Genomic DNA, 20,416 nt, shown 5'->3' with positions numbered 1-20,416 from the left:
TAGTGGCAGTGTTTTGTGACAGTCACTGCGTTTTCTTTTCCAGTACCCAAACCTTTATTTCTTAGATTCTCAGTGGGTGCTCACTGCAGGGGCTCTGCATTTAATGTCTCTGTCGGTGTTGAGGAATGGGGCAGTGGAGTCCAATTCTGATTGAGTACTAGAAATTTGTGTGCTAAAAGTAAACCTTTTATCTGTTGAGTACCCAAGTAGTCATGTTCTGTCTCTCATGTGTCTTAATTTGCACCCATGTAAGGATCCGAGCACTTATTTCAGTGAATTGAGGTTGTTCAATGTGGGGTGTCCGCAGATAAAAATTCCCATGTATTTTGTATTGCTTCACAAAAAGGCTATATTACCTGTGTTTAAAATGGATTTCTTGTAATTTTGTGGCACTGATTTATGGTGGTAATTCTTCAGTGTAAGCATTTAATTGGGGCCTAAGTATAAGAACTATTTTCATTTACCCTATTTCTTACTGGAAGTAACTGAATAGATATTAGTGCTTTGGTATTTCTGGATATCTGGAAATAGTAAAAGTTACTGGTATCTTTTTTTTAAACTGGAATTTCAAGAGGGTTTTTTTTTTTTGTCTTCAAGAAAAAGAAATTTGCAGTGTCAGGAATTGAACCAGGACTCAGGTATGCTAGGCATGTGCTGTATGGCCGAGGCATATTCACAACCCTGAGAGATTGTTCTGTGCATAAGTGTTTACCTATTTTTGAGACTTTTTCATAATTTTTCTCAAAAAAATTATTTGAGTGGGGGATTTAATTCCTTAATTTTTACCCATGAATGACTTTCCCCAAAACTCGGCTTTGTTTCCTTTCCTTCTCTCTTGTTTGAGGTTATTTCTATTTGATACAATGAATTAGAATCCAGAAGAAAAAGAATTACAAGGTTTGTTTGCCAGGGTTGGAATAAAGCGATAAGTATACTCAGATTTTCTTATAGATGAACATTATACTTTTAACAGTTTAGAGTTAGCCATCTTATAGAAGTTCAACCTTATTATTTTGATTTTCTGTTGTTGTCAGTAGTGGGGGCGGCTTGTTGGGTGGGGCGGGTGTGGGGGGGAACGACTTGTGGTACCTGGACTTCAACCCATTGTTTGTCACATGTGCAAGGCACATCGCAGGTCCCTGCCTTTGATTATCATCATTTTTACTATGAGAGCTAAGAAGTGATCTTATAATTGTCTCTGTGGGAATAGGAAGAACAATTTTAAATAGGCAGGGATTTGTTGTTGCAAGCTACATTTGCAAAATCTGTACTGGACAGATTTTGGTGAGAGGTTTGTTATAAGTCAGTTAACATTCTTTGCAGTCGAAAAGAACCTGTTCTGTCTCAAAAAAATATTTCTGAACATTGAAGGGCTCAGTTTTAGAATTAGCAGAGAATGTCACTGGCTACACTTAAGATGTGCACTGGAAAGGTGGGAAATTCATAAACAGAAGTGAAGCAACTATAGAAATTTAAATATTTGAAGTTGCTTAATTGATTACTTTTCTTTAAAGACAAGGTTTTGTTTTGTTTAGTCCTGCACTTTATTTTACCTGATATAGTCCCTTGCCAATTAAGGACCATCGCCCACGACTTCAATTCTGCTCCCCGTCCCCATCTCCCTTAATGTCTCTTGTCTCTTTACTCACCCCTTCCTGGAATTCTTAAACACCAAAGGTAAGTGGGTCAGTCCAGAGTGCACCATGATGAAATAAAGATATATGTGAACTTGGTGAACCTACCTAAAATAACTCAGAATTCTCAGGAGACTCATGAATAAATGCCTATTCATTTCTTCATAAAAGAAGCTGGCACATGATACACTCATGCATTCTAAAATAAATGCACTTGTGTTTTTAATCTTCAGAGTAACATTGCTTGCATTCTCCCAAGGTAACTTTCAAAGCAACCATAGAAGGTGCCTATTTAGTCGAATCTGGCTTTTAACCTTGGTGTTGCTATTTTTGTTACAGCATGAGATTGAGGCTTATTTTAGTCTTTCTTCTGTTCCCTGCACCTCTTAGCCTTTAAGGCACAGGAACTCACAAATTCTCTTTTGTGCTCACCTTTTAAACTTATTTCAGAGGAATAAGGTCTGCTGTTTTGAGTTAATACACTAAAATTTTGTTATGAATCTTTTGTTACTATTATAAATAAAGATGTTTTTACAACATACTTAAATATTTACATATCTATGTATTTGAATTAGCTCATATATATATATATAGGTTTAAGATTTAGAAGGAGAAAAATCAGATGAAACCTTAATTTAAATAAATTCTTCTTCATTTGGTCATGAAATTTTTTTGTTTCCCACCTTTATCATTCATTTCCTTTTTAAAAAATTATACAAGACTTTAAAATCTTATCTTAATTTAAAAATTCTATTCAAAATTCATAATTTTTAAATTCTTTAATGTTTCTCTGATTTCATTGACAGTGGAGAGAAGTGCTCACTGGCAATGAGTATGAGTTTGTAGTAGAAATAGAAGAATTTTAAAACACAATTTTTCATGCCTAGGAATTATTTTTACAATTTATTGCCTTGACTAGTTAATGCTCTAATCATCCTGGATACCTGTACATGGTTAGTTAGGAAGGGGAAAAGCTGTCCTTGAATTAATACTGATTTGAAATTAAATAAAAACCACAACTATATAAAAATGTAGACAAAACATTTATATAACCTTTAAAGCTAATTAAGCAGAAAAATACTTAGTTATAATAATATAATTATAATAATATAATTACAATAATATAATAATATAACTAAATAATTATATTTAGATAAAAAATTAACTGAAGGTCAGGGTATCCATCATTCAACTAGTGGACAGTGACCCTCTTGATTGTGAGATGTAGCTAAAATGAGGCTTTGGAGAGGGGGAACTAGGAGAGTAGCAGAACCTCTACCCACTGCTACTATTAACAGTAACGTGATGGACAGTCAAATAGCACTTAATAGATTATATAGTCTAGTTGTGCAATTTAAATGCAATGTGAACTACTTAATGAAACTAATATTATTGAGAAATAGTTGAAAGAGGAAACTTGGTATCATATCTAAAATAATAAAATGCTTTTACTTCTGTTTCAAGTATTATGAGTACTCAGATCAATGTGGACTTTTCCTTGTCGATAGGAAAAGAAGCCACAGGAAGTGCTTTTATACCCGGTTACATGGTTCAGTCCAAGAATGCATCCATCAAGCCTGAATCTTCAAAGTAAAATTAATAAGGGCCAGAAAGGTAGTACAGTGGATAGGGTGCTTGACTGCTGACCCCGGTTAGATCTCCAGCCCCTCATGTGGTCCCCGATCCCCACCAGGAATGATCCCTGCCTGATGCAGAGCCAGGAGCATGCCAAGAGAAGGTCACCTCCCCTGCCCCATTTTAAAAAAAAAATAATAAAATATATTTTCATTGCTGTGGGGACAAATAATTTTATTTTACAGTTTAACGTAGGGTGGGAGAGAGGTCAGCAGACTGAGTGCGTGCCTTATATGCAGGCCTAGTTCAATCCCTGACTGCATGGTCTCCCAGTCCCTGCCAGGAGTGATCTCGAGCATGGCTGGGTGTGACCCAAACCCTCCCAAACTGTCCTCCAAGTAAAAGATTAGCCTCAAGTGCGTGCCTGTGTTTGATTCCCAGCACTGCATGTCACCTCTTCCACAGACGGGGTGTCTCTGGTGTCTCCTCATTACCACCCAGAAGGCCCTGTAACTAACTTCCAGCACTGCTGGGGCCCAAGCATTCAACCGTCCAGCCCACAGAACTGGGTGGGTGGGGTGTCCCTCCCCAACACACAGGGCTCTGAGCACTGCTTGGAAGCCAATTAAAATTTTATATTTTAAAGGTTTTTAAAATATAAAATGAGTAGCCAGATTTGATGCCTGAGATTCATCTTAAAATACCTCCCGTCCCCCTGAATGGTTTGGGGAGCAGTAGGCAGGAAAATTTTTTTTTTCTACTTCTATATTTGTTAGATGATTTTCATTCGTTTTTAAAAATTGGCTAAGGAATAAAAGATGTGACAATTCACTCATAATTTCATCTTATTTTTTCTCCTGCAGTTGTAATTTATCAAGATGTGTATTTAATGAAAACATTTGTTATCCTTGAATGTTTTTTAATTTAAAGTTTCCTCCTCTAATCTTTGGAATATACAAACACGTACAACCCAAAGCCTATTCTGAAGCATTGGAAGATCTTGTTCATTGTCAAGTGAGATGTAGCATTTTGATTGAGAATAGCCTCTGTCATTTGATAATGCCAAGGTCAGGAGCACCTTTGTTGCAAGAAGAGAAAAGCTAAGCTAAAAACTAGACTTAGCAGTAAGAAATGTTTCCCTCTAGAGACAGTGGACAGCCTGTTTGTGTGTGTGTGTATCTTTGGTTTGCACATCCACTTATATAATGACTGATTGAAAAATAAAATGAGAGAAACAAATATTTCATGTATCCATTTTCACAGCATGAAAGCAAAGACATTTTGATTGATCGGCAAATACTGTGAGGTAAATTCTGAAGGAGGACAATAAAAGAAAGTATGAAAATAAAGAAAAAGGAACTTGTTATCTACCACTTTTTTTAGACTTCTTCCCATGGGAGCAGCTACTAAGGTTTTTTTTAACTAGTTCAAAAGCTTGGTGGTTGTTACTGACATTGAATTTAAATTGTTATTAGAATTTGAAGCCATACTTCCTTTGTTTAACTCTTCTATATGCATAAGTGACAGATTGTCTGATAGATACTATTGAGTGCTGGCTATATGCTAGGTTTTGTGCTTACATGCTATAATGATAACGGCATATGCCTGTTCTTTCTAAAATGCTATTTCTATATCATTAAACTAATTATCTTTTTCAAAGGCACATTCAAATTTGTGATAATGTGAAATTCATTCCTGTCCAGCCATGAAGGTAGACAAAAGGAATATTTCTTTTATTTATTTACTTATTTTGGTTTTGGGGTCAAACCTGGCAGTGCCCAGGAGTTACTCCCAGTTTTGTGCTTAGGATCACTTCTGTTGGGCTTGAGGAACCATATGGGTTGCTGGAGATTGAATCTGGGTTAGCTTCATGCAAGACAAGCACCCTTACCTGCTATACTATTGCTCTGGCCAAAAGAAAAAAAATCCTTTGTTATCATACTTTTAAAAGTAGACAAAAGTAGACCGATAATCTCTCCCTAACCCTCTTGCTGTCAGGTATGAATCCAGACCCTCTCAAAGCCTTGACTCAGTTATAGTGAAATCTTGTTTTTAATTGGTAGAATGTTCTAGAAGAGCCGGATAAATAGTGTGATATTACATCAGGCTTTCTCAACCTCAGTGCTATTGATTGCTATTGACATTCTGTAACGAAGTTTCCATTTCTGTCCATCTAATAGTAGCCTGCCTGTCAATGAACCAAAACAGAGTATCTATGTTAAAATATCTTTTTAAATATTAACACCTTTTTCTGTGCTAGTCACTAGTGGCTGAGGTCAAAGATTTGTTGTTATTTTTGACAGGTTTATTTCAAAAAGTCACCACTTAGGGGCAGTTCTTTGTTTAGATACACTTAAAAACATTTGAAAATAACTCAGAACTATTCAGCGTATACTCAGACACAACTATAAGACTCCTGAAAGACATCTACTTTCATTTATAGATGTTGTAAAGTCTATAAGTAATTTGTTTTAATCACCAATGCTTTCACTGGGGCTTTAAATGATGTTCGATGGTTCCATTTCACACCTGGCATTTAAAAACATGCAGTTGTGATCTTTGTGTTCAAGTGTACAGACCTTTCAGAGATTTTAAACAATACTTGTCTTATCAGGTGAAATTTTAAGACAAAACATTGGATCAATTATTCTTTTGGAACTTGTGGTTAATGTGTAACTTTAAAATAGATGTCTGGCAGGTCTCCTACTTTAAAGGTGCCTCCTGTGTGTTACTGTTAGCTGCAGTTCTTCCACCCACTCGAGAGGGGGGGAACCACTGCAGCAACTGCGCTTTTACCGTCCATTCCAGGCTGTCGTTTCAACTTTCCTACTTCACATTTCAGGGCTCTCCTGACATGTTCAAAATGGAAAAGACAACAGTTTTGAGTTTTGAAGAAAAGATAACAGTTTTGAGTTTTGAAGACCAAAATATGTAGTTAAAATATTTTATATAATATATAGATAACATAATTAAAGCTATTTTCTCTCCCCCCCATGATATAGTAGAAAAGGAATTAGCTGAAAGTTGATCTTCATTGCAATTGTGATGCTCAGTAGAATTTTTAAAATTTGGCTTGGGGTCCCTCAAAATAGAGGATATATATAGTTAAAATATTTTATATAATATATAGACATGTATGATTAAATGTATCCCCCCACCGCCCCCCCCCCACACACACTATAGTAGAAAAGGAGTTAGCTGAAAGTTGATATTCATTGCAATTGTGATGCTCAGTAGAATTTTTAAAATTTGGAGTGGGGTCTCCCAAAATAGAGGTTATATATAGTTAAAATATTTTATGTAATATATATGTATATAGACACATATGATTAAAGCTGTTTTCTTTCTCCCACCACGGTATAGTAGAAAAGGAGTTAGTTAGCTAAAAGTTGATATTCATTTTAATTGTGATGCTCAGTAGAATTTTTAAAATTTGGGGTGGGGTTTCTCCAGCAGTGCTCAGGGAGCCTGGGGACCTTTCCCCTGTGATCGCTTGAAGGTTCAGTGTTTGGTTGCTATCATGGGGCACTGGAATGCTGTTGTCACTGCCATACCCAGTGGTACTGATATGTGTGTGGTGGTGAGGTGGGGAGCGGGGATGCACTGTGCAAGTCCCAGGGATCGAACTCAGGTCCTAGTGTGTGAAAGGCATGTGTCCCTGGTTCCTATCTATCTTCCTGGCTTCTCAGTGGAATTTCTTAAATGTTAAACGATTGTTAAGTTTTAATAAACACAACTAAACTATCTCAAAAAAAGGAGGAAAAAAATCAAGAAGTTGTACCTTTCCATCTTTATCTCCACTCTGAAACAACTTAGTGGGATATACATCATGAGTTAGAAAAAAAAAAAGCATGGATTCTGTGTATTTCAAACAATTCAGAACAGGAAATATTTTCAGGAAATATTTTACAGGAAATAAGTGTTCACGAGCTTTTCCAGACCATGTGCCATGAAGGAGGACCTGATGTTCCTTATCATTTCAGCCTAGAGAAATAAGGGTAACTTGAGAATGAGAAGCAATGGTAATAAAATAGATTCAGCTAGCTTCTTCCAGTATGGGATTAAGAAATGTGAATCTTGAAATGCTCTAATATTTCTTTTCTTTTTCTGTTAAGTTGCTATAGCCCAAGGTGGAACAATCCAGATTTCTAACCCAGGATCTGATGGTGTTCAGGGACTACAGGCTTTAACAATGACAAATTCAGGAGCTCCTCCACCAGGTGCTACAATTGTACAGTACGCAGCACAGTCAGCTGATGGCACACAGCAGTTCTTTGTCCCAGGCAGCCAGGTTGTTGTTCAAGGTATATCTTATTAATCCTAATACATTTAGAATACCTATGAATTACTACATCACACCACTTAGTGGTGGTTTTATAGTTTTGGTTTTTTTTTTTCAATATACAGGAAGTACAGAATTTTCTTTGTGTTTGGGGAAAGGGTATATGTTTTTGTTTTAATTTAAGCAGGTTTTACCAACTGCTTAATTTCAAAGTAGCATTACTGAAAACGAGTTGGAAACGAATAAATTTTTATTTCAGTAAATATCCTTCATTTGGGGGTTAGGAACGTTCTACCTATTTCTGTAGTGTAAGATTTAGCCCATTAAGCACTAAATTTGGGTTTTCCCCAACTGTTAAATTCAAGTCTGATTTCTAGACATTTTATTTCAAAAGAATTTCTGGCTTTTGTTTTTCCTTTAGACCCTTCTTGGTATATTTGAATTCAGAGGTACCCATTCTATATCTTATGGAAGTTGACATTTGTATTATGTATTATTTTAATTTTATTGAACTCATGATAACTAATAATAGACATATTGATAAAATTTTCCAAAATCCTGATCTTTAAATTCTGTTCCTTGTAGTCCATTTACTTAGTCTATGTGATATAGTACTAATTTTAAGTGGAGTATTACTAGTTCTTTAATTTGAGCATTGCAAGAACCAAAAACACCAAATTATAATTCATGGCTCTCACAATAGTTAGCTTTACCCTTCAGGGTCTGGGGATTTAATATGGACTATGAACGTCTATGAATAACTAAAATGTGACATTAATGGAGCAAAAATAATTCATGGTACTGACCTAATACTGTAATGTTTAAAAATGTAAAAAATAGGGCCAGAGAGATAGTACAGTGGGTAGGGTGTTTGCCTTGAACATGGTTCACCCAGGTTTGTTTGATCTCTGGCATCCCAATATGGTCCCCTCATCACTACTTGGAGTGGTTCCTGAGGGCAGTCAGGAGTGATTGCTGGGTATGACCCAAAAACCAAAAAAATTTTAAATGTAAAAATAAAGCCACCCATTATATTTCCCCCATACTCATAAATCTTATATGTCTAAATAATCTTAAATAATAATTTCTTCAACTATTTCTTTAATTTGGGAAGTTCTTGCCAACTTGACAATGGTTTTCACAACAAAGGAGACTTCTAAAATTGTATTGTATCTTATATACTATACATTTAAGTTTTATGCTCTGCAGTTTTACTTATTTCACTTCAGAACTTTTTCTTTCTTCCATAAGTCACAGCCATATTTTCTGTGCTGGAGAGTACAGGGGATGAGATGCTTACCTTGGGCACCCAGCCCTGTTTCCATCCTGGCGTTGCCAGGCGTCACCCCTGAGCACAGGGCACTGCTGGGTGTGGACCCCATACAAATAGACATTTATATTTCCCTACCTTATATTCTGTTGTCATGTGCATTATCATATTAATTCTTCTGAGGTTCACCTATAAAGAAGTACCTCTGTTTGTAGTAGGTGAGAATCCATTTCCTCTCTTAGAAAGGAACTTGTTTTCCTCTCCTGGTTTTTACTTTCCCTGTTAATTGATGGGAGCAATTTTAATTATACGGTAGGTTCTTATGTTTACTTGGATCTGTCCCAGAATTCTGTTGTTTCCTGTGGCTCTCTTTCTAAAGATACCAGTACCATGCTGTTATCTTACAGAACAAGTTCCCTTCCTTATCACTTTTCAAGGGACTGGAGCGATAGCACAGTGGGTAGGGCCAACCCGGGTTCAATTCCCAGCATCCCATATGGTCCCCCAAGCACCGCCAGGAGTATTTTCTGAATGCATGAGCCAGGAATAACATCCCTGTGCATCGCTGGGTGTGACCCAAAAAGAAAAAAAAAACAACATAAAAAGAACTTTATCACTTTTCAAGTGTTATTTGTGATTCATTATTATTTCACATGCATTTGGAGTAAGTTTGAGTTTCTGAGCAATGATAATTTTAACAAAACTATTGCTGGCATTGCATTCAAGTTATAGATTAGGGCAAACCTGAAGTCTTGACAATCATCTTTTTTTTTTTTTTTTTTTGGCTTCAGTGCAGAGAATGTCTCACTTATTCTGATCTTACTTTAAAGGCCAGTGTTTTAACTGCTTAAGATTATCTCCATGGAAGTCCTTCATGTTCTTTGTTTCCTAAATGCTTATATGCCCCATGAATGGTGCTTTTCTTACTATTAAGAACAGAACCTTTCTATGTTTCCTGGGTAGTGCTGGTATAGAGTATTATTGATTTTATTTTAAAAGCTGATTATCTCATCATTTAATTTTCTTAACTCTAATAACATGTTTATCCTTTCAAAATCTACCAGTGATGCTGTGTGCTTGTCTTTATTAAATGCAGGTGGGATGTTTGGTTTGGTTCCTTCCCATCTTTACTCCTCTTCTCTTGTTTTCTTTTCATCCCTTCCCTTTGTGGTTCCTCTCCCCACAGCCCCCCAACACCCTTCCCTCCCTCCCTATCTCCCTATCTCCTCCCTCCCTATCTCCTTCCCTATCTCCCTCCTTTCCTTCCTTCCTTCCTTCCTTCCTTCCTTCCTTCCTTCCTTCCTTCCTTCCTTCCTTCCTTCCTTCCTTCCTTCCTTCCTTCCTTCCTCCCGTCCTCCCTTCCTCCCTTCCATCCTCCCTTCTATCCTCCCATCCTCCCATCCTTCCATCTTTCTGTCCTTCTTTTAAATCGCTTGGCCAGGAGTTCCTGCTTTATGTTTAACATAACAGGGTGCCAGGTCACATGCCATTGAAAGGTCACACTGACTTAGTTCTCAGTCCTTACTTTGTTTGAATCCTAAAGTGGTTCTGATACCAACAGTTCTTCATCCAGTTCAGATATGTGGGGGTGGGGCAGGGAGGATGGGTTAGGAGTTTCGGTGGAGGAGCATTGTTTTCTTCTTCCACATCTCCCATACCAATTTCCCAGCAATTCTGGGACAACTACTTGCTGTCCCACAACTCAAACCAATTCTGACACTCTTATGACAAAATAATACTCTTACAACAACAAAAAAATAGAATTATCAAAAATAGTTTGGTTAGGGGCCAGAGTGAAAGTACAATGGGTAGGATGTTCTTGCTTTGCACTCAGCCGACCCGCATTCCATCCCTGGCACCCTATCCTCCCCTGGCCCCACCAGGAATGATCCCTGAGCACAGAACCAGGAATAAGTCCTGAGCACTGCCAGGTGTGCCCTCCACAACTAAAACAAACAAAAATCATATAGTTCACTTAAAGAAAGTTTGTGAAAATTGTTAAATCTCACAGTGGTGTTACTCAAGTTATTCTCGAAGGATTTACTAAGCTGTTTGGTGCTATTGAGCCTTCTGTGTGTTTCCACCCATTGAGCTTTGTGGGCTTCTACACCACTTTCCCATCTTATTTGCTATGCTCCTACTGGGCTCAGTGCTGATGCTCTTTACTGCAAAATAGGATCCAGTACCACAAGCTGAAAATCCTCCAGAACTTCCCCTCTCAGCTGTGCTTCTCGCCGACTGGCTCCTGAGTTAGTCAGAAAGTCCCACAACTTCTTTCCCTCACCTCTTTGGGCTCAGTGGTTTGCTAGAACACCTCATAGAGTTCAGAGAAAATTAGAGCAACATTACTGGGTGGTCAGTTTGTCATGAATGATATAACTCGGAACCATCCAGATAAAAAGGATGCAAGGGCAAGGACTCTGGGCTTTCGTGGCCTTTCCAGGAGTGCCTCTGTCCCACCTCTATGAAGCTCTTACCCTGCCCTTTCAGGTTTATATGGCAGCTTAGTTCCACAGACCTGATTGGCTAAACCATTGATCGGCTCGTCCTCCTGCCTCTTTCCACTCTATTCCTGGTTGGTTGCCTGAAAGAAGCAGCCTGTGTCCTTACGTGCTATCCAGATGTCACCTCACCCACATATACCCAGTAGGGTCTAATTAAGGATACCTAATAACCGTTTCACCTTTACAGCTCTGAAGCTGTAAACTCAACAATATTATGACCCAAAATATAAAACTAAAGATGCTTCCATTGCTCTTGTGGATCAGAAAATGCCAAGGACTTGATGATCTGTGAGCCAGGAACAAAGACAGAGACCAAATGCATACAGATTTCTCACAATCAAAATGTCCCAGCCCCTTATATACCAGTATATAACACTGATGAGTTCGGCTTCCTTTTCTCCCGAAAATTACTTTTTTTTTTTGAGGGGGAGGCACACCCATGATAACAGCTCAGGGTTACACCAGACTCTGCATTCAGGAATCACTCCTGGTGGTGCTTGAGAGACCATATGGGATGCCGGGCCTTGACCCCAAGTTGACCAAGTGCAGGGCAAACGCCCTCCCTGCTGTACTACGACACCGACCCCTCTTGCCTCCCTCGAGCCCCCTTTGTTGATTGATTCTCCCTCTGCTCCTCCTGTCCTAAGCATTTACTGCTCCTTGGGAAGAAGACCCCTTCTTCCGGTCTGACTTGAAATCTCTTCTCAGATAACCAACCATAGGCCTGTCCAGAATTTCAGTTCTGTTAAACCCCTGAACCCAGCAGCTTGGCTATCCATACGCATCTCTGATTTCTCACACCCAAACTAATGCATTTTCCCCAGCCACAAATCTTTGGTTCCCTCTTCTATGATGGACCTTCCTATTGCTTCAATCCAGAAACCAAGGTGTCATCCTGGACTCATCTGGCCCATTTGGTCGTTCCCTCCTTCAGACTGAAGCACAGACATCTTCAGGCCCCCACCGTACCCGCCACCCCCCCACCCCGCGCTGTGAGAATTCTTTTCCTGTGCCCCCCACCCTCCCTGGAGTAAGGCTCTGTTCTCTGCAGCTGCTGTCATGAGTGGCTGCTGTGGCAAACATTTCTCACCTAACGATATGTTTTCCAGCCCTCTTTTGGGGCTAATGATTCCTAAAAGTTCAGGTAGAATTATTATCCCATTTAGTGTTTCTGAGAACAAGTTATGTTTCTCTAAAATAGTGTTCCTGCCTCCAACACCCCCCCCCCGCTCCCATTTCTTTCCATCTTAACCTTCCCCCTTACACTCTTCTATTTCGTAGTTCAAAGTGGTCATTTCTAGAATTCCTATCCAGCCATGTCAGCTTCCTGCTGCAAAGCCTTGAGAATCCGTCACACAGCCAGATCTGTTTAACAGGCCTTGGTGGCTCCCCTTCCTGGCCCGAGCAGCCTTGCTTAGCTCGTAGCTTCATTCTCCCTCTTTCGGAATTAGGCTCCATGCAGGATTTCTTTCGTTCCTGTGATGTGCTCTGACCCAAGCAGTTTCCCTCGTCATGTACACTGAGGCTTTAGCCTGGGTATCCCTTCCTCCAGAAGGCCTTGCCTGATCCTCCCAGGTGGCTTACATACCCCTTGTGAGTCGCTCGGCACTTTCTCCAGACGTATTTTACATGAATTGTAAAATCTCTGTGCCCAGCACAGCCCCTGACATAGGCTAAATGTCAAAGTAGCATTCGCTTGATAAAAAGGAAATACTCCTTCACTCCGGAAATGTTCTGATGAACTGGATTTACCTGGACTAGGGAATGTATTAATAGACAAGCAGCCAGCCTCTCTCCTTCCTTCCTTCCCTCAATCCTTTTTATACGAATATGTGTTGAGTATCTTAGTGCTAACTTAGGGAAATTTTGAAATAAAAATGACTTTGGACTTTCTGAAATGGGAAATAAAATTGACTCCTAGTAATCCTCAGACGTGACTGGGATGCAAGAGTCCTTCATGGAGCCTCTGGTTTGGGCCAGTGTCCAAAGGGATCCCCAGGCTACTCTTGGCCACCATGTCCTCAGTTCATAGGATACTGCAGGCTATTTTCTGTCCTGCACACCGGTCTAAAGCCCCTGCCTTGGGCTTCATCAGTGCAGGCATTAATATGGTGGGGTGATCTTTTACTAACACAAGAGCAGGTTGAGTTCTCATGCCGGGGAACAGGCTCTGTTCAACCCACTGATGAGGAAAGGCCCGTGATGGTTCACTGTGCAGGAGAGATGTCAATTCATTTCTCCAGCTAAAGTTGGCAGCACTGTAGAACATTGTCCACATCTTAAAAAAATTGTCTTTGGTAGAATCTGGCAATGATTCAGTTTTCTAGTGATGTAGATATTTTTCAGATTGATGAATGGTTGTTGTGAATAACATATGATTCTTTTAAAATCACAAATTTCTTTTTAGGGAATTTTTGTTTTGTTTTGTTTTCTGTTTGGGGCCCATAACCAGCAGTGCTCAGGGCTTACTCCTGACTCTGTGTTCAGGAATCACTCTTGGCAAGGTCAGGACAATGAGGGGATGGGGGAAGGGAGTGGCAGAGGAAGGCGGGAACCCTATGGGATGCTGGAGATTGAACCTGGGCCGCCTGCGTGCAAAGCAAGTGCCCTGCTCACTCTACTGTCACTCCAGCCCCCGTTTTCCAAGGGATTTTAATGTGATCAAAGAATACACTAGAGTGAGTCACATGAGGTTGCTTGTTTTGTGTGTCAAAACTTTAAGTAGCAGCAAATTCCTATGATTTAGTTTAATTAGGGAGAAATGCGGTATAGTATTTGCTGTATTTTGGAACAGTGAGATTTTTTAATTTTAATACCTACTTCAAGTGATATTAGCAAATTCTGTCACCTTGAGAATAGCTGTATTTTATGCTTGTGTAGCAAATAGCTCAAGGAATAAAAATGTATTGAGTGAACAAAGGTGACTGGGTATTCATGAATTTAGAAGTGTCTCTGAAACAACTAGTGTCTTTCTGGGCTGATTGTCAGTTGTTTTTGTTTTAAATCTGTAAACTTTGTTTTTCCCTCCTAGGAGCTCTTAAAATATGTAGGGTTTATTGTGCCCCCTTTGTTTGACCTAGAAACCTTGGACACAGTCATAAACAATTTCATAAGAAACACTATGTAACTTTTTCATGTAGTTGAAGTGCCCCCCCCACTTCTTTTTTTTTTTTTTGCCAAACCCATTTTAACAGATTTTTATGGAAAAATGGGAAACAAAAGCATTAAGATCATTTATTATGAAGCGTTTTAAAAATAGGACTTTGGTTTCAGTGAGTTCTGCTATGACAAAGCAAATTGATGGTCCTGATAGGCTAGTGATGTCATTCTGATGTCAGTACTCCTAGTAACCTGCACTTGCTTGCTAGTTTGGAACAGTTTATATTGCCCTGTGATAGGGGAAACAAGACAGTTCTGTATGCAGAAGCCCATCATGGCTGTAACAGGAGATGAAACAGGTAAGAATTTTAAACAGGGGGGTATATTAATTCTGAAAAGAGTCTTTGAAGTTTAGACAAATTCTTTAAGGGACCACTTGGGAATTTTCAAAAAAGTATTCATTTTTTCCCCCCCAGTAGCTGAGGAGTAAGAACTTTCTTTTAGTATCTCTTTCTTTATACCCAGCACTTTCTGGAGCGGTGTTACGTGATTGCTTCTTTGCTCGGTATTACACTTGCTTACGGGACTAAGGCAGTGATCTGCCCCCTCCCGCACCCCACTCCGCCTTTGGCTCCGCTGGAAGCGGTACTTCATCTGCGACTTGTTGCAAACTTAATGCAGCTGCAAGTTAAAATATATATTGTTCAAGTTGTAAGAGAGAGAGAGTGAGGAGAGAGAGGGCGGAAGAGAGACAGGAGAGAGAGAGAAAGAGAAAGGAGAGAGGAGAAAGAAGGGGCAAAAAGCTTCCGATCTCATTGCCGGGCGCAAATGCAGCTCCAAACAGAATAGGAAGAGCGAGCTTGCTTGTTCGGGATGTTTGTGTTTCTTTCCTCCTCTATTTAAAATGGTCTGTTCCTCCGCTAACCGAGTTCAAAGGGCTGACGTCACTGCGTTTCCTGGAATCGTGTTTCGGCAGGGAAGTGGAAAAGTTAAACTGCAAGCGAGCTGCACATTGACGTCAGCCCCGAGTCATGCTGTGATTTAGTCAGTTCCTCTCGGCTTTGTCAAGCGCTGCTGACAGATTTAGAGGCGTTAACTAGCTCCCCACGGCCGCTTTATCTCCGGGATCGCTCGGGCCGTGCTCGCGTTCCTCGTGCGCCTCGCTTGCCCCTGTCCCAGGTGGTGAGTATCCGCCCGGCGGTGGGGAAGGTCGGACGGCGCGTGTCCCGCGCGCCGCCCCAGCGCCGCCCCGCGCCGTCCTGCCCGGGGACGCGGGCGCCGAGCGCGGCCGAGCGCGGGCACGTGCCGGCCGGAGGGGGCTCGGCGGGGGCGCCCGGCCGGCCCGGGGCTCGCCGCCCGGAGCCCGCGAGTCGAGGCGCGCCCTAGTGTCCAGGCCGGGAAGTGCGGGGCTGGAAGCCGCGTCTCCCGCCGCGAGCGCGCCGTCAGTTGGTCCTCGGGCTCTGCGTGGCTCGGTTCTCTTGGCGACAGGTAGTGCTTTGGGCTGGGTTGCCTTTCAGTGCGTACGACGGCGTGTCTGCGGTGGCGGCTGTCTTCTGACCCCGTCCTCAGTTTGCAGCTGAATGCACGAAGAACCGTCCGAGGAACAGCTTGGCCACAGTTTTAGGTCTGCAGAGTTGGGGGGGCTCAGCCCTCTTTGCAGAGAGCACCACGCTGTTGAGCAGGGAAGATTTGTGTTGTTCTAGAAACGGACCTCGGAAGGCGTGGGTTTTGTTTTCTTTTTCCAGAAAAGTTTTAGGGGTGGTATAGATCACAGAAGCCCTAACAGATAGAGATGGCCTTAAACTACAGAGTTCAAAATGTTTTGGAACCAAAAGGCACTTTGTATATTTCTTATGCTTTATATCTCTTTTTGAAGTATGCCTTTAGTTCTAGCTCATCTTTGACTTGTCTAAGCACGAGGATCATAAATAACTTTTTAAAAAATTACTCAAAAATATTTAAAGGTGAAAAATTTGGAGGCATAGACTTAGCAGAAAATTCCAAGCATTCATTGTAAGTGAACATTGTAATAATTTTTTAAAGGACAGTAATGTACCCTCCTTGAAGAGATTTTTTTCCATAATTTTACCCATACTGACACATGATTAAATTGTTTCAAATTTAAAATGTTCAGAAATGCTGATTCGAAAATGTCAAACTTTTCACAAGACCCCCACTTGTTCCCTTTTAAGTGATTTTTTAGAAAATCTGCCAGTTTCATTTGAAAATGAGACAAAAAGCATTTTTTCTATTTTATTTTCTTGAGCTGAGAGTGCACAGGGCCCCGGGGGCTCTTCCCTGCCCCTCCCTTTGTTGTTTGGTTGTGATGTGGGGGGTCACACTTCTGGGGTGCTCACAGAGCATCCCAGTGATGCGGGCAGTGCTGGGACTTGAACCCCAGGCCTTGTGCCTGTCACTGGGGCTCTCAGCTTCTGAGACACACCCTGAGCCCCCATCCCCTAATCTTTTGAAAGTGTAGCAGAGCAACTCTAGAACCCTCGCCTTCGATTCTGAGTCTGGGCTAAGGGTGGGTATTGGAGAGTCCCGTGGATTTATTTGCACCATAGCAACTTTCTGACCGTGAATGATATTTTCCATTATAGTATAGATGGGTGTGCGTGCGTGCGTGTGTGTGTGTGTGTGTGTGTGTGTGTGTTCCTTAGAATTATATAAAGCAGGTCAAAACCCATGGTTCTTTTCTGTTTTGTTTTGATGTATTTGTTTTGGGGCCACACTGGCGACTCACGGGGCTACCTCCTGGTTCTGCACTCAGGAGTTACTCCTGGCAGTGCTTAGGGAACCACGTGGGATGGCGGGGGGTCAAACCCAGTCAGTCGCATGCAGGCCTGGCACCTTCCCCACTGTACTATCACTCCGGCCCCTCTTCTTACTGTTTCAAAGTCTCTAACTGAGCTACTTTTCCTCTCTTCTATCCTGTTCTATTTCTTTTCCTTCTGTTGATGATGAGGTGATGATGTGGGGGTGGGGGAGGGGTCCCACCACTCACCTGTCTGCAATACCTGCACCTTTGGCTGTGGTGCTGGAACACCTGGCCTTCTATTCCTTTAATTGCCAAGGTTTGGGCACAGGCTCCCCAGGGGGGCTGCGCTCTTTCCCTTGTGGTCCTTGTGTGGAAGGTCACCCTCCTTTGCTGTGATTCTGTGATGCTTGCCAGGTGCTTGCACTCCTGGTTGGGGTGCTTCTTTTTATCAGTTGTGCTTCCCAGGGGTCTTGCCCTTGCATGTGGTGCTTACACATACACACACACACACACACAAACACACACACAACTGCAGAAATCATTTGTGGCCTCCGGGGTCACAGACTGCAGAGCTGCAGGTACAGACAACATAACTGGACACATGTGGAGCCACCACACTGGGGAACTGGACTCAGCCTTGCGCCTGCTGGCCCGCTCCCTGCAAATCAGTCATCTTTTGCCTCTGTCCTTGGACCCTCTAACCCCCATTTCTTCCTTTTTTATTGGCTTAAATGCCATTCTGAATCCACGAGATTGACTTTATGACTCACTAATGGTCTACAACTTAAGAGTTTGAAAAATCTCTCACAATAATGACCAGCCTGGCTAGATAAAGGTTTTAGGAGCATTTACTGTACTGGTAGGGTCATCTTATCAAACAAAAGTGAATCTAGTTTTTCAAATCATTAATTTTATTGAGTACAGTTTAAACTTTCATCAGAAATACTTTTTGACTATTCATAAGTTTATTAGGAGCATAACTCATTGCCTTTGAAACTGAATCTAAAAGTTCTCTAATATGAGCCAGAATTTCTGAATTGCTGAAAATGAACATTCCAACGTGTTGACACTTGGAAAACAGTATCACAGTTAATATTTTATGTGTCAGAACAAAGATGTATTTCATATTTGTGACAGCTTATTGCTGGAAATAACTTCTGTTTGGAAATCTTCACATAAAAGAATGATTTAGATCAGGTTATACCAGCCTTTTGAAGTTGGTAGAAAAACAACTTGTAATGATACTTGGAAGTGGAGACAATTTATCTCCTTTATGTTTCACTACATTTCCAAATGTGTAAGGAAAGTTTGACTGAAATTGGTTTTATCCTATTTCCCCACTACTGTTGAAAAGATATGAATGAAACTTTACTTTGGACAATTGTTTAACTTTGTCCTCTTTTAATTGCATATATAAATATATTGCCTAATAAAATAACTATGATAATACTTTGCATTTTAGTTAAGTTTAAGGTAAAAATAATTCAAAGGTTCAAGTGTGGTAAATTTGCCAAAAGACAGCCAAAGAAACTGTCAGCTCAGGATAGTTATCCTATATATTATGTTTATTATATATTTGTATATATTTATATCTTATATTGTATATCTTTCCTCCTTAAGGAGAGTTTCACCCAGGAAATCAGACTTTCACTCCCAAGAAGTGCTGCATTTCCCCTGCATTCTCACTGGTGCATTTCTAGCCCATCCAAATATCTGTTTTCTATACAACAGAAACACCGATGAGAGGAGACTAATGGCTCTTCCAGCCTCACAAAATTAGCAAGAGGGACACGAGGGGCAGAGAGATAGTACAAGGATTAAGGCCATAGCTTTGCATGCCACTAGCCCTAGTTCGATCCCAGGCAATGCATATAGTTCCCCGAGCACTATCAGGAGTGATCCCTGAGTGCAGAGCTAAAAGAAAGCCCTGAGCAGCACGGGGCACTCCAAAAAACTGCACTGTAGTCCCTTTATTCATCGATTTGCTCTAGCAGGCACCCGTAACGTCTCTATTATGAGACTTGTTACTGTTTTTGGCATATCCAAGATGCCACAGGTAGCTTGCCAGGCTCTGCCGTGTGGGTGGGATATTCTCAGTAGCTTGCCAGGCTCTCCGAGAGGGGCAGAGGAATCGAACCCAGGTCGGCCGCGTGCAAGGTCACCCTACCCACTGTGCTATTGTTCCAGTCCCTCCAAAAAACAAACTAAGAAAAAGAAAGATCACATAATACCGACAAATGAATGCCTGTGTGACATGAGTTATCATATATATTGCACACTGCTCATATACAAAATGAAGTTTGCATCTTAAGTGAAGATTGGATTTTTTTTCTAGAATATTATTACTTTCATAGAATATAGAGCTTTACATGTCAGTATTCATAATTTCTTTTGCATATTTTTTAAAAATTCTTTTTAAAGAAATTTTTGTGGTTCTGGGATCAAGGCTCACTCCTGGGGATGATATGGTTCAGGTGACCATAAGGATACTAGGGGCTGGACCTGGGTCTGCTGCATGCAAGGCCAGCGCCCTGCTCACTGTATTATCTCTCCATCTCCTATGCAGATTTTTAACTCAAAGATTTTCAGTTAATAAACAACTCAGGAAAGGTCTCTTCCTGTGTAACTTAAAGTCAATTTAGGTAATGACTTGGTTCTATGTCATGTATGTATGCATTCTAATAATTGTAAGATTCGAAAATGTTTAACATCAAAACAATCATGTTTATGTAGAATATCATTTTCTTGGAAATGGTGGAACAATAGAGGAGGGAAGTTTTATTGTCAATGTAAAATGCCAGGCTAGGTCCAAAGTAGGGGTGCATGCCTTGCACACAGCCAAACTGGGTTCTATCCCTTGCCCCCATATGGTCCCCTGAGCCCGTCAGAAATGATCCAGGAGCACCACTGGGTATGGCCCCCAAACAAAAAAATGGCAGACAAGGACAAGCCTGATTTGGGCATTTGGAGCACTGGTATGATGGTAAGGTAGGAGAATTCCAAGAGAGGAAAATGGAAATGCCAGTAGCTCCCTGGCGCTGGAGCAAAAAGCCCCCCAGCTTGTTCACGAGGGGCAAGGTATGTCTGTTGTTAATTAAGTGCGTGTGGAGTTGTGACAGTAATGTAATGACACATGACAGTAGGAGTTTCATCTGTTACAGTGTTCTTGTTCAGTCACGTGCTCAGTACCTCAGAGATCACAGTAAATGAGTAAATCAAATCACCGTCACAGGGGAGTTATAAATTGTTTCACTCTGGGAGCTGTGGAGATCTAGGCCCTCGACTGGGCTT

The 20,416-nt window shown here is 40.9% G+C and overlaps 1 protein-coding gene across 25 annotated transcripts in view; it reads left to right on the top strand.

The window, feature by feature from the left end:
* CREM (cAMP responsive element modulator) overlaps positions 1 to 20,416 on the top strand; it is an 81,752-nt gene that overhangs the window by 49,365 nt on the left and 11,971 nt on the right. For 13 of the 25 annotated variants that reach the window (XM_004605402.2, XM_055147256.1, XM_055147260.1 and 10 more), the window contains one exon: positions 7,325 to 7,513. The exons of 7 other annotated variants lie outside the window; for them this stretch is intronic. In XM_004605402.2, coding sequence (XP_004605459.2) covers positions 7,325 to 7,513 — 189 coding nt within the window. Of the gene's footprint in view, positions 1 to 7,324; positions 7,514 to 14,664; positions 14,724 to 15,233; positions 15,547 to 15,718; positions 15,853 to 15,971; positions 15,989 to 20,416 lie in introns of those variants that run through there. 5 more of the 25 variants (XM_012932012.2, XM_055147268.1, XM_055147270.1 and 2 more) reach the window with 5 other exon arrangements.

Source organism: Sorex araneus, chromosome 9 (genome assembly GCF_027595985.1).
Source record: "Sorex araneus isolate mSorAra2 chromosome 9, mSorAra2.pri, whole genome shotgun sequence".
In the NCBI taxonomy this organism is placed as follows: Eukaryota; Metazoa; Chordata; class Mammalia; order Eulipotyphla; family Soricidae; genus Sorex; species Sorex araneus.
The sequence above is the reverse complement of the archived record's forward strand: the minus strand, read 5'-3'. Positions and strand labels throughout refer to the sequence as shown.